This window comes from Leptonychotes weddellii, chromosome 11 (assembly GCF_054177405.1).
Source record: "Leptonychotes weddellii isolate Sample4059 chromosome 11, ASM5417740v2, whole genome shotgun sequence".
In the NCBI taxonomy this organism is placed as follows: domain Eukaryota; kingdom Metazoa; phylum Chordata; class Mammalia; order Carnivora; family Phocidae; genus Leptonychotes; species Leptonychotes weddellii.
In genome coordinates, this window is record NC_138379.1 from 48,670,441 (window position 1) to 48,683,114 (window position 12,674).

Sequence of the window (12,674 nt, forward strand, 5' to 3'; positions counted from 1 at the left end):
CTGCCAGGAAGCTCAGAGCAAAATCTGCTCTTTAATCTAGGTTTCTGGCACAGTGTAATTACGACCCCGGTCCCCTTCGATTCATTAGCTCTCATTCTGTCATTCTAGTTTGAGTGGGTCTTTCCCTTGACTGTAGCATGCATTTTCTTGTATCTAAAGCAAGTGGATGTTTTCTAAAAGGCTGTTTGGGATCATCTACGGTGAGTGGCCAGGAAGTCCGAGGCCCAGCCCTCTGCCAGGAGGAAAAGAACCATGTGCATCTGTAACTGCAGCCAGGGCTTCTCTTTTCCCCACCCAGTCCCACACATCCACGGCTGGGCTTGCGCTCACTTACTCGGCCTCTTCCATGGCCACAGGGCACTTGTACTGGGCTGTGTTAAAAAGGCAGATGTCCGCATACTGACGCACTGGGAGGAAGAGGGAGACAAGGTGGTGTGAGCCTTGGGCTCCCACTCCCAGGCATCCCAGGCTCCCTCAAGTTGGGGATGTTCAGCCCCGGGAATGGCCAGAGTGCTCTGGGGGATTCTTCAAGAGACCACCCCCGTCTGCCACTCAAAGGATAGCCCAAACACACCCATTCCCTTCCATCACCAAAACTCTCCCTTAGGGACAGCTTTGCCCAGAACCCCCAAAGAACCTAAGAGTAGGCGGCTTGCGCAGTAAACTCATTACCTGACCAATGAGCAGCCTGTGTTACTAGCCTCAAAAGACTTCCCTTTTGGCTAAGAGGAGGCCCCGGGGCTTCCCTGCAGGCCAGTAGTTATCCACAAGGCTGTTAACAAGGGGAGAGCCTTCAGCTACCCCCAACCCTTGGCAGGATTCCTTCTTGCCCGTCCCCTGGGTTGGCCCTCTGCCCAGGGTACCCGAGATCTTGATCTTCTTCACTGTCTTGTTGGTGTTGTTGGTGACGTGGACATTAACGCTGATGGGTTCTCCATGGTAATAGATCTGGGAGGCAGAAGAAGGGAGAAGGGTTGGACCGGAGGGTACTAAGGCTCTAGAGAGAGGGAGGGAGAAGAGGCCCCACACCCATCTCCTGGGGTTCCCCAGGCTTTGACCGCTCTGACATTGGCCTCAAGTTCCTCAGCCACTTCCCAGTAATGCTAAGGCACCGGGCACATTAGACCAGTGCCTTGGTGGGATTTTGAAATATAACTGAATTAGAAGGTGATATTCCTGGGCTCCAGTCCTGACCTGGTCACCAGAAATAATGACAACAATAGTAATAACAATGATGAAGAGGATGAGAGTAGCGTGACCTTGGACAGGTTACCTAAGCCTCGGTCTCCCCCTCTGTTCAATGAAGGACTTGGACTAGGTGGTGTATCGAGCCCCTACTGGATCTGGATGCCAGGAATTCTAGACTCAAGAGGGTCTGGAAGAAGCAGGAGAAAGGGGGGGAAGGGCTGGCTGGCTCACTGAGGGAACAGGCTCCGAATCCTCTTGCCGCCGGCACTTACCCTCAGCTGTCCCCAGAGACAGAGGCATGCCCACACTTCAAAGGGGGCCAGGGGTGCGGGAAGATGGCCAGGACCCACGTCCCTTCAGGAGGTACACTGACTCCTGAGTCGATCGCATCCTTCAGGCTCATGCCCCACTTTGCCACTCCTTTTGGCCCCCAAGGCTTCCCAAATCCCTCAAGGGAGGTCTCAGATTCCCTGAACCCTATGGTCTTAGGACTGGGGGCAGAAGCTCCTACCCCAGGAGTCCTAGTGACCATAAGAGAGCTGGCAGGGAGGTCCCAGCCCCCAGAGAGCAGCCCTCACCCCCTGCCAAGTCCAAGCCTCCTACCTCCTTATCCAGGGAAGCCTCCAGATGCAAGGGCTTGTCCGACATGAGGAACTGCCTGGTGGTCTCAGCTGTGGGCTGGGGGCCAGGCCTCTCCGGGGCATACTGAACCTTCCTGATAACCAGGCGCACGGAATTCCTAATGGAGATGGGCAGAGCAAAAGATAGCCAGAGTCACCTGCCTCCATCCCCTTCCCTTGTAATCCTCCCTTTCCTGCTCAGGAGACAGCCATGGCTCTCCATGGCCTTCGAATCCAGTCTAAACTGTAGAGGTGGACACAGGGGCCTTGTCACCACCTGGCCCCACCCCATCCTCCCCTGTTGTGTCTGCAGCCACCCCCACTTCCTCACTGTCACCTTGATGGTCTATCTAGTCCTGTCTCTGCAGCTTCGCTTGCACTGGGCCCTCGCCTGCAATACCCTCTTCCCACTTTGGCCCTCACTTGCTTCCTTCTTCAAGGCCCAGCTAAATACCTCCTCTTCCAGGAAACCTTCCTGGATCAGCTCACTTGATCTTCTCCTGGTCTGAACTCCCACCCCATCAGAGCCAAACTCCCCCATGGCAGTTCTTCACTGGGTCTGTGTCTTGGCAGCCAGCAGAATGGCAAGAAAGAGACTATGTTTCACTGCCTGCATCCCTTAGGTCACTTAATAGTGGTAAGCTCCTTAAGGAGAGAAAGTTTTATCTACATTGTTCACTGCTGTGTTCTCACCACCTATGACAGTGCCTGCCATATAACAAATGCCTTCCAAATATCCGACCAAAAGATGCGGAGGGGCCCTGCGAAGAAGTGGGGGCTCAGAGAGGTGACGGGGTTCAGTGAGGGGGTTCATTCAGGGGGATGCAGGTCAGTGAAGAGGACAGAGACCCAGTGAATAGATGGGAGGCCAAGAGATGAGATGGGGCTCAATGAAGGTGACAGGGGCTCAGGGAGGAAACGAGGACACAAGATTGGGAGGGGATGGGACCCGACAAGGCAGTGTCTGTGGCATGCTGGGTATCCCGGCATCCCTGTTCCACTCCCTGGAACCGGACAGCCAGGCTTCAGGCCTTAGTTCTCCCCTTACTAACTATATGCCCTTGAGTAAATTCACCTCTGGGTCTCAGTCTCCTCATCTGTAAAACGGTAACAATAGTAACACCTCCCTCCCAGGGTTGCTGAGAGGATTAAATTAGCTCGTACATGTTCATCACTCTGAATAGTGTCTGTTCCTTAATAGGCCCTTGATAAATGATAGTTGCTATATCATTATTAGTAGTAACTTTGGTGTAGACTTAAAATGTTCCACTGGGGTGGGGTGAAGGCGGTGGCCCTCAGTGTTGTTTCTCTTCCTTGCTTTGGTGAGGCCTCCTTCAAAAGCCCCCAACCTTCTTTCCCCTGGTCTCAGGTCTTAAGAAGAAAAGGAAGACAGAAAAGCAAGGGAGGGTCCTATCTCCCCACACCCTAGAGTTGGCCCTGCTGGAGATGGAGATGCCTGCAATACACTCGTCAGCCACCAGGTGGCAAACTCAGCTCACTCCCTAAGAAGTTGCAGCGCCCTCCCTCAGCCAGCCTCCGGGAGGATTGCGGCCTGGGGACGCAGGGTGCATCAGAGCTGGGGGAGCTGAGGCCAGCCTCGCCAGGGGGAAGGGCAGGGCCTGCCTTGAGGAGGAGGAGGCGTGACAGCAGGGCTGGGCAGTCCATCTCAGAAGTCAGGGCCAGCTGTTTCTGGCTGCTAACCTGGCCTGTCTGCCCAGGGCTCTGCCTCTCCAGAAGAACGAAACCTTCTCGGACATGTGGGCTGACCCTCCCCCTGACTCTCCCCAGGGAGGGGGGCTTCGCTGACTCCACTTCCCTCCCTTGCTTAGAAGCTTCCACTGATCCCATCACCACCCCTGCCTCCAGCCAGCCCCAACCACCACCTGCTGCTAATGGCCTCCCAGGAGGAGAAAGGGGAAGTGGGGAGTCCAGGATGGCTGGGAAAAATCCTGCTCACTGTTCAAAACGATCTGAATTTTGTTTCTTTCCAAAATAAAACGACATGCAGTCTGGCGGGGCAAGCCTAGAGGCAGGGAGATGGAGGAGGCAGGTACGGCCATGTAAAGAGAGAAACGCTGAGGCCCGAGCCGGGGCCATTGAGCCACCTGCCCCAGGAAACCCTCCAAAACCCCTCCATGAATGGCCAGCCTTCCAGAGTGCCCTTCTCGGAGTTCCTGAGGCTGGAATGTGTGGCCCCTCCTCGCACACTTCCAGGTATTGTTACTTATCTCTTCTTCAGACTTCGCTGGCCCTGTCTCCCTCCCTCGGCCGGCAGGCAGCCCACACACCCAGCGGAAGCTGCGCCCTCCTCACCGCTTGTGGATCTTCTCCTCCAGGTTCTCGGCGCAGAAGGCTTTGACTTCATAGTCCACACCACAGGCCTGAGGGGAAGGGGCTGCTGACCACAGGGTCCTGGAGAGGGCCGGGGTCCCCACAGCACAGCCATCCCACCCTCTCATTTTACAAACGAGGACGCTGGATAGGAACACCAAACTCCCAAACCCGCCCCTCGCCCCCACCCCCCACCTGACTCAGGACCCAGTGCTCAGCCCCAGTGCTGTGCTGCCTCTGGGGGTGGCTGCCTCCCCAACCTGACCTTCCCACAGAGCTCTCCCAGCTCCCCCAACGCTGGAGGGGCTGAACTGCCTGAACTGGGCTCCACCCTCTGGACCCCTGCCTGGTCTGGGCGGCTGTCCTCACGGAAGCAGCCATACGGAAATAACAACGGATGCCTCCGCAACCCTGTTTGGGGGGCACGTACTGTGTGTAGACCCTACAGTGCTTCAGTGTCTCAGTCCACCCTCTCAGCCACACGAGGCGGCGCATCCTATTGTCCCCATTTTGCAGATGAGGAAACGGGGGCTCAGATCTGGGGTGTCACTTTTCTCAGAACCTCAGTTTCCCCACTTGTGAAACCACAGTGAGTGCACCCCCATGCAAGGCTGTGAGGCCAGGCAGTAGTCCAGAGAACATTTTGGTTTCGCTGCAGCCAACAAGCAGCCCAGGAGAGACTGCACATAACTGAATGCTGGAGGGGGGCGGTGAGGATGACACCCTCTGAGCTGCCCTGTATGAAGAGAGACTGCTTGGGGCGCCTGGCTGGCTCAGTTGGTTGAGCATCTGCTTTCAGCTTAGGTTATGATCCCAGGGTCCTGGGATGGAGCCCCGTGTGTCGAGCCCCGTGTGTCGGGCTCCCTGCTCAGCAGGGAGTCTGCTTCTCCCTCTCCCTCTGCTTTTGTTCTCTCTCACACTCTCTCTCGTGCGTGCGCTCTCTAATAAATAAATAAAATCTTTAAAAAAAAAAAAAAAGAAAGAAAGAAAAGAGACTGCTTATCTGGGGCGGTATTGAAGTGGCCTAGACACAAGGAGGCTTCCACACAGAGGGTTCCGGCAGCTCTCAGAGAGAAAGCCAGGGCCCTAGGGATACAAATGTCCTATACCCAGAGAGATGCTCCCAGAGAGGTGACCCACCTTCCCTGTGTCTTCAGGCCCCGGCTGCAATGTCACAGAGCACGGGAGGTTCGGAGGGATCTGTTAAGAGGACAGACAGAATAGGTCTCCTGTCACATTGACCCCTGACCTCCCCATATTGCCCACCCACCACCCCCACACACGTTCTTCAGACCAGGGGCCCCTTAGCAACAGGCCATGTCTCTTCTATCAGACCGGGGGCTCCAGAGGACAGACCACATCTCCCCCATCAGACCACGCCAAGGATGCCCCACATTGGGCCAGAAGCCCCTCCAGCAAAGCCAAGGATGTCAGTGCTTTTCTTTGTCTAAAGGGTTGTGCCTGGCTTGTGGTAGACAGAACAAGAGGCCCCCCGCCCCCAAAAGATGCGCACATCCGAATCCCAGAACCTGTGCCTGTTAGCTTACATGGCAAAGGGGACTTTACAGGTGTGATTAAGTCAAGGATCTTGAGATGGGGAGAGTATCTGGGATTATCCGGGTGTGCCCGACGTAATCACAAGGGACCTTAGCAGGGAAAGCAGGAAGCAGAAGAGTCCGCGTCAGAGTGGTGGGCTGGGAGAGAGACTGGCTGGCCGCTGCGGGCTTGGAAGATAGAGGGGTAGGCGACCAGCCAAGGAACAGGAGTGGTCTCTAGAAGCTGGAAAGGGCAGGGCCTAGGGCCTCCAGAACAAATACAGCCCTGCGGACATCTTGATTTTAGCCCAGTGCGACCTGTGTTTGATTTCTAACCTCTGAAACTGTAAGATCATCCATGTGTGTTTTCACGCTCCCATTTCATTCCCACCAGGTTGGCAGTGGCTTGTTAGAGTAGTCATAGGAAAGCGATACATCTACTCTGGACAGGATGACTCTATCCTCTCTCTTTCTCTAGCTTCCCAGAAAGCCAGCGGATTTCACTGAATTACAGAATCAGAGTCTGAGAAACAGGAAATTTTAAAATCTAGAATCTGGGAGCCTTTCCATTTGGGAAAGTGGAGGAGCTCAGAGGTGAGGTGCAATCCTGGCAGTGGCCGGAGAAGAGACGCTGACCAGGCAGGATCAGTGACCGTGCCCCAGGTCCCAGTGTACACTGAGAAACTGAGTGCTGCCCCCATGTGCCTGCCCACAGGGCTTCCCATGGCGGGCGCGGCCGGCTGTCCCTAACCTCAAAGGTGAAAGGATAGGCGTGCTCGCCCAGCTTCTTGATGAGGCGCTCCTGCAGCCGCGTCAGGGCCTTCTTGTCCTCAGGGGCCGGCGGGAAGGACTGCACGTTGGCCACAAACAGGTCCTTGCGGAAGGTCAGGCCCAGGACGTCCAGGTCCTCCCGGCCATAGCGGAAGGCGCAGGTCAGTGTCACATAGACTGTGGGAGCAGGGGGTGCTGAGGATGGGCCCAGGAGGGCAGCGAACAAGCCCCCCCAGAGCACCAGCTGAGCCCTGGGATTAGCTCAACTGGAGCTCCCAGGTCTGTCCCAAAGCTGCTGCGGGGAGGACTGTGCTGCCCTGGGGATGGGGGGACTGGGTCCCTGGGAGAGCCACTAGGCCTGGCCTCAGGGTGGGGGAGATGGGAGCTGACTGCTGGGTGAGTTCTGTCCTTCCCACCCTGACCCCCCCGCCCCGGCTCTGGCCAGTGGAGTGTGCAGGAGCACAGGAGACGTCTGACAGGGTTGGTGAGGGCTGGGGTAGGCTTACAGGATTGGAGGGGAACGGGGGTGGGACTGGGAAAGGGATGTGGCTGGAGAGAGCAGAGGGAGGGGGACATAAGTGCTGAGTGGGGTCTGGAAGGCATGGGGTCTTGTCCTAGCCCAACCCCCACCCCGTGTCTCCCTGCGGATCCTGGACAATCCCTTCACCTCCCTGGGATTCAGTTTTCTCTTCTGTAATGAGACCCTAATCCCTGCCCTAATGGGCATCCCCGGCCTTGCAAAAGTCATTTATATTGATGTGAGAGTGCCTGGGGCACTGACAAGGTTCCCCTAAAATGGGCATGGGTGGGCTACCCAGGCCGGAAGAGGCCAGGGCACCTGCTCTGATGTTCGCTGGGGCTGCAAAGGGAAGAGCCAGTGGGGCTGGGCAGAGAAAGGCCGTAGAATTAGTTGATGTTCTGGCTGGGCCTCAGGGAGGCCTTCGGCTAGAGGTTGGTGGGGAATAGGAGGCCCCTTCACAGGCCAGAGGTGGGGACTACCACCTCACCTCTCCTCTCCTTGAGATACTCAGGATCCACCAGGACCACACCATCTGGAAGAAGGACAGAGAGTAAGCAGACCCTCCCAGCTTGACCTCTCAAATTCCTGAGCCCCAAACACCAAGCCAAATCCAAACCTAACCATCTGGCTGTTGAAAAGCCTCATGAGAGAAATGGGGAGGCCAGCACCCAGGGGAGGGCACTGCCATGCCCCACCCCCTACCCGGAGGCTGGCTTTACGGGCCCAGCTGGTGACTTGGGGCACGTTACTTCTCTGTTTCTTCCCTGTTCATAAGAACGACAATATGGGTCCGAAACCCCTACGATCAGGTGTACTTCAAAATTTAGAGGTTCTGAATTGTGGAAAGGCCATGTGGTGCATCCTCCACATATTCCGTCACATCCTCTGCAGGATCTGGGATCAAACCCATTAACACCGCTGCAGGGAAACATGAATATTTTCACCAAGAGCTTCCTATCAGTTGAAGTCAGGTTTTGCCATTGAATGAATCCCACAAACTTATCAGCAAGTTTAGACTTCTAGAGGTTCCTGGATTTGGGATTTGCCATCAGGAGTTGCGATCCCGTAGAACCGACCTCCCAGGGCTCCTGTGAAGACTGAGTTAATATGTTTAAAGCTGAGACGGTGCCCGGTTCCTGTGATTCCACAGAGAATGTCCCCAGGCCTGGTCGTGGCAGTTGAGACCAGCTGGACACAAAGGACATTTTTCTCCCCACGGGACCCCAGAAGGCCAGAAACACAGGCTCAGGGGTCACCTCCTTGCCTGACATCCCCAGTCACCTCTGGCCAAACTTCACCCAGCCACACCCAAGGAACAAGCAAAATTGTGGCTCCCCAACTCTCGCCCACTGCCGCCCTCCCCCCATGCTGCCTGCACAGCAAGCTCTCAGGGAATCTCAGGGGCCACATCCAGAAGGGAGTGTCGAAAGGCTCCTGGTCCTATCCAGTCCCAGGCAGGCCCAAGGGATACCTGGTCAGGGGAATGTCCAGCCCATCCCCAAACCTGCCCATCTTCCCTCCTTCTGCTGTGGGTGTTTCCTCTGCGCCTGAGCACCAGGGGCTCTGTACAAAATCCGGGGAGAGGGCACCCCCCCAACTAGGGGTGTCAGGAAAGGCTTCCTAGGGGATGGAAGCAGGAGTCAGGTCTTAAAGGGCATGTAAGGGTCACCAGCTGGATGACCACGGGGCAGCACAAAGTGGACAGGGGGAAGGGTGTGGCTCTGAGGCTTGGGAGAGCACATGCTGGGGGTGGTGGAGGAAGCAGGGCCAGGCCTGACCTGCAGTGTCCTGTCTGCAAGGCTGGGGGCTTGGACTTGCCCTGGAGCCTAACAGGGAACCATGGGGGATAGTTATGCATTGGGAATTCATAATCAGCTCAATGTCGCGATGGGGAAGGTATTTCTCTCTGTGGGTCATTTGATCAACTCTGGACAGTGCCCCAGAGCTCTCCGAGATCCCCAGGGCCCAGCACAGGGCCTGGCTCAAAGTAGGGGCTCCATGAACACTGACTGAACAGTCCCAGGGTGTGTGCCCTGGGGGAGCCGGTTCCCTCCTGTTCCTGCCCTGCGCCCAGCCTCGGTGCCACCCCCACTTCGGTCCTTAATAGGCCAATGGGTAGGGCCAGCCCTGGCCCCAGACAGTCTGCTGGAAACTGTGCCTTGCAGCAGGCCAGCCAAACCCTGGGATGCTTGCTCACTGCCTCCAAGAGGCCAGCTCAGGGAGGAGATGCAGATGGCAGAGGGGACACTGGGCCAGTGTTCCCAGACAGCACAGGGGAGGAAAGGCGGGGTCGTCCTACTCCAGGCCAGGAAGGGAGGGCCTAATGGGGAGCTGACCTCTCTGCAGGCCACAGCCCTGCGCACACCCCCTCAGCAGAGGGACCCCAGGGACTTCCCAGTTCTCCTGCCCCCACTGTCATAAAGGTCTTCCTCCCAGTAAACCAAAACCTGCTGGCTATGCTCTCTCTCCTCCCACCTCAGCTCTGGAGCTGCATGCTCCCTTCCGCCCTCTGGCCCCGGGACAACTCCCAGGGATATGTAACAGAGGCCACATTCTCTGTGAATGTTCCCCATGCGACACATCTAGTTTCTTCACCTGGACTTGGCCTCAGGCATTTTCCAGTGTCCATCCTCCCAATCGGTCACCTCCTTTGGCCTCACTTTGGTTTGTTCTTGTCCCTCTGAAATCATTTAGCCTCTCTGGGCCTCACTGTCCCCATACGTGAAACAGGGATAATTCTGGGCCTCCCTCCCTCCAACAGCTGTGGGAAGAGGCGGCGAGGTCAGGCTCTTCTAACGAGAGCTATGGTTCTTAGAATCCTAACCAGGGGTGACTGGGCCTTCCAGGGGAAATCTGGCAATGTCCAAAAACATTGTTGATCATCCTGCTGGGATGGGGGGGTAGTCCTAAGGTCTAACGGATAGAGGCCAGGGATACTGCTACCCAATGTACAATACACAGGACAGCCCCACCAACAAAGAATTATCTAGCCCAAAATGTCAAGAGTGCCGAGGCTGAGAAACCTTCAGCTAGAGTAAGACTTTGAAAGGTGACTTTAGCCGCCATCCTGCCTCTGCTGAGAACCCCATGTGGGTGAGGACAGACCCCATTCATAAGCCCCAAGGTTTTCTTCCCACCTCCCACCTTTTCATCAGGATGCAGCAGAACAAAGGTTCTGTGGAGCCAGGCTGCCCGGGGTTTGAATCCAGGCTCCTCAACCCACTGGCTCTGTGACCTGGAGAAAGTCACTTAACCTCTCTGCGCCTCATTCTCCTCAGCGGAAAGCAGGGATCATAACAGAGCTACCCCAGTGTCTGGTACGTAATAAGCCTCACTCTGGTGGCTGCTCACCCTCCTCCTTCCCGGCTTCTCCCCTCAATCCCCCCCACTTTCCCCTCACGTGGTCCTCACTGAGGGCCGAGGAGCTGCTCAGTAACCGTGGTAGATGTCTGCCGACTGTCACAGGAAGCCACGCACACCCTGTTCTTGGCACCAGGCCCCTCTGGAGACCTGGGGGCTATTCCCGTGTGGCTTTAACACTCCCTTCTCTAGGAGGGGCCAGGTCAGCCCCACCTCTCCCCACCTTACCCCGCAGCCTACAGGGACTCACCCACAGGGTCCACGAGGTCGATGTGGTCCACAAAGTCCCGCTTTCCCAGATAGACCGTGAGCTGGGGAGGAGAGGCACAGGCAGTGTTAGCAGCTGTGGGCCTGGAGGACACATCCCTGAAAAGCCACTGGCCCTTGCTCTGGAGGAAACCCCGGGAACTGCCTCTGCAGCTGCTAAACCCCAACCCAGACCCACATCAAAGTCCGAACTGGACTTGGACCTGAGCTCCAGCGCTGATACAAACAAACCCTTGTACGATTCTGAAAGCACCTATTTAGCCTAAACCCCTCTGAAGCACTTGTTACTGTTCCCATTTTACAGATGAGGACACTGAGGCCTGAGATCTGCACAGCAAGCGCCACTGAGAGTAGACCGGCAGCAGCAAAGTCTGCTGCCGGGAGCGCTGGGCGCATCTCTGAGACAGCAAGGGCAACCCGGGGCGGGGCCGAAGGCGCCCAAGCCTGAGCTCTGTGCTCCTCACTGCAGTCTGGCCGGGGTCCACTCATGCTAGGACTGGTTTTCCGAGGCAAAGGAGGAACGGGGAGCCAGTGTCCTGCTAGGTAGCCAGTCTGCAGGGAAGAACCTCCCAAGTGGGAGATTCTAGAATCCACAGTGTCATCCAAGACACTTCCTGTTCCTGCACAGTCCCTGCATCCTGCTGAGCCCCCTCCCTCCATCATCTCTCTCAGTCCAGCCGCCTCCTCCCCACAGCCTCGGTTGCCTGGACGACGCACCAGACACACCAGCCCCCTCTGTGGCCTGCTGTCGGCAGCCTCACATGCTCTGGACTGGAGGCCTTTCTCCCCTCCTTAGCCAGACTGGTTATCCTAAAATGCAAATCTAACGCTACTACTCCCATCTGAAAACCCTCTAATGGTTCCTGAGCCCAGAGGTATGATGACAAATGGGTTTCATTCCAAATGCCAACTCTGATAGATCGGGGGCTGCCTGGGGCTCTGGGTGGAGAAGGCATCTAAGATGGAATCCTGGCTCAGCAGGAAAGGGTGAACAGTGATTGGCGAGGTCTGCTGCGGGCACAGATGAGAGACGTGGGAGCAACATGGTGCTATTTGCCCGCCCAGGCCGCGAGTCCAAGCTCCTACACCCTGCAACCTGCCTCACCTCAGCTCCCGCTCCCCCTGCCTCCCTCTTGGCACTCTGGTTCAACTGCTGTGGATGCTCCCACACTCCCTGTGAGTTGTGTTCATGCCTAGAATGCCCTTCTTCACCCTGCCTTGCCTGGATACTCATCCCTTTTAGAGAGAAGCCATTCCCGACTGCCCAGGCTGGGTCCCTTCAGCCCCTGGGCATCCCTTGATCTCACCCCTGCCACTTCACATTGAAGTGATGGGTTTCTGTGTCTGCCTCCCCCATCTGGCTGTGAGTGGCATGGGCTGTGCCTCATTTGTCTTGGTATGCCCTGTCCCAGTCCCCCCCACTTGGGCCTGGACCCGAGAAGGAATGATGTCAGTAATATCTATTTGTTGAACTGAAAGGAAAGCAGGATGGAGCCTGGGGCCTGTGGAAAGAGAGAAAGCAGGACAGGCCCTGGAAGCTGCTCCAGATAACTAGGTGATGCCAGGGTTCAGCAGAGAGGCTCTAGGGGCCTCTCACGCCAGGGGACTCAGTGCCCCCGAGGCCCTTGGCAGTCTAATTATCACACTCGCACTGAAGTCCCTCTAAGAAAGGCTGGGTCTCGACCTGGAGCAGTGGCTCCCTAAAGTCCCGGGGAGTTGTACCGCCCCCCCTCAGACAGAAAGTTTCCTGAGCGGTCCCTCCCCCTGTGGTGGACAGCTCCTAAGGACAGATGGGGGTGCGCAGGGAGTGCTGCATGGGCAATAGAAATGCCCAAGAGAGGACAAGAGTTTGGGGCCAGGGACGAGCTGGGGTGTGGTTGTTACAGACTCACCTTTCCATTCGGGCTTGCCTTCTTGAACACCCTATGGACAGAAAGAGGAAGCCAGGATTAGTGCATCCCGCCAGGGGCAAGGCCCCCGCAGGCCATCCCTCGGCAGGACAGAGGAGCAGCGCCTGGAGTGATTTTCAGGCACCGCCCAAGCCTTGACAGCCAGAATAGCGTCTGGCATCATCAGATCTTA

At 56.7% G+C, this 12,674-nt stretch overlaps 1 protein-coding gene across 5 annotated transcripts in view; it reads right to left on the reverse strand.

Moving 5' to 3' along the window:
* Positions 1 to 12,674, reverse strand: part of ARRB1 (arrestin beta 1) — a 74,760-nt gene that overhangs the window by 13,933 nt on the left and 48,153 nt on the right. For all 5 annotated transcript variants that reach the window (XM_081798836.1, XM_081798835.1, XM_081798837.1 and 2 more), the window contains exons 2-10: positions 12,485 to 12,515; positions 10,576 to 10,636; positions 7,453 to 7,497; positions 6,426 to 6,622; positions 5,280 to 5,339; positions 4,122 to 4,189; positions 1,792 to 1,927; positions 864 to 948; positions 335 to 407 (exon numbers count right to left, since the gene is read on the reverse strand). In XM_081798836.1, the coding sequence (XP_081654962.1) occupies positions 335 to 407; positions 864 to 948; positions 1,792 to 1,927; positions 4,122 to 4,189; positions 5,280 to 5,339; positions 6,426 to 6,622; positions 7,453 to 7,497; positions 10,576 to 10,636; positions 12,485 to 12,515 (756 nt within the window). The remainder of the gene's footprint in view (positions 1 to 334; positions 408 to 863; positions 949 to 1,791; positions 1,928 to 4,121; positions 4,190 to 5,279; positions 5,340 to 6,425; positions 6,623 to 7,452; positions 7,498 to 10,575; positions 10,637 to 12,484; positions 12,516 to 12,674) is intronic.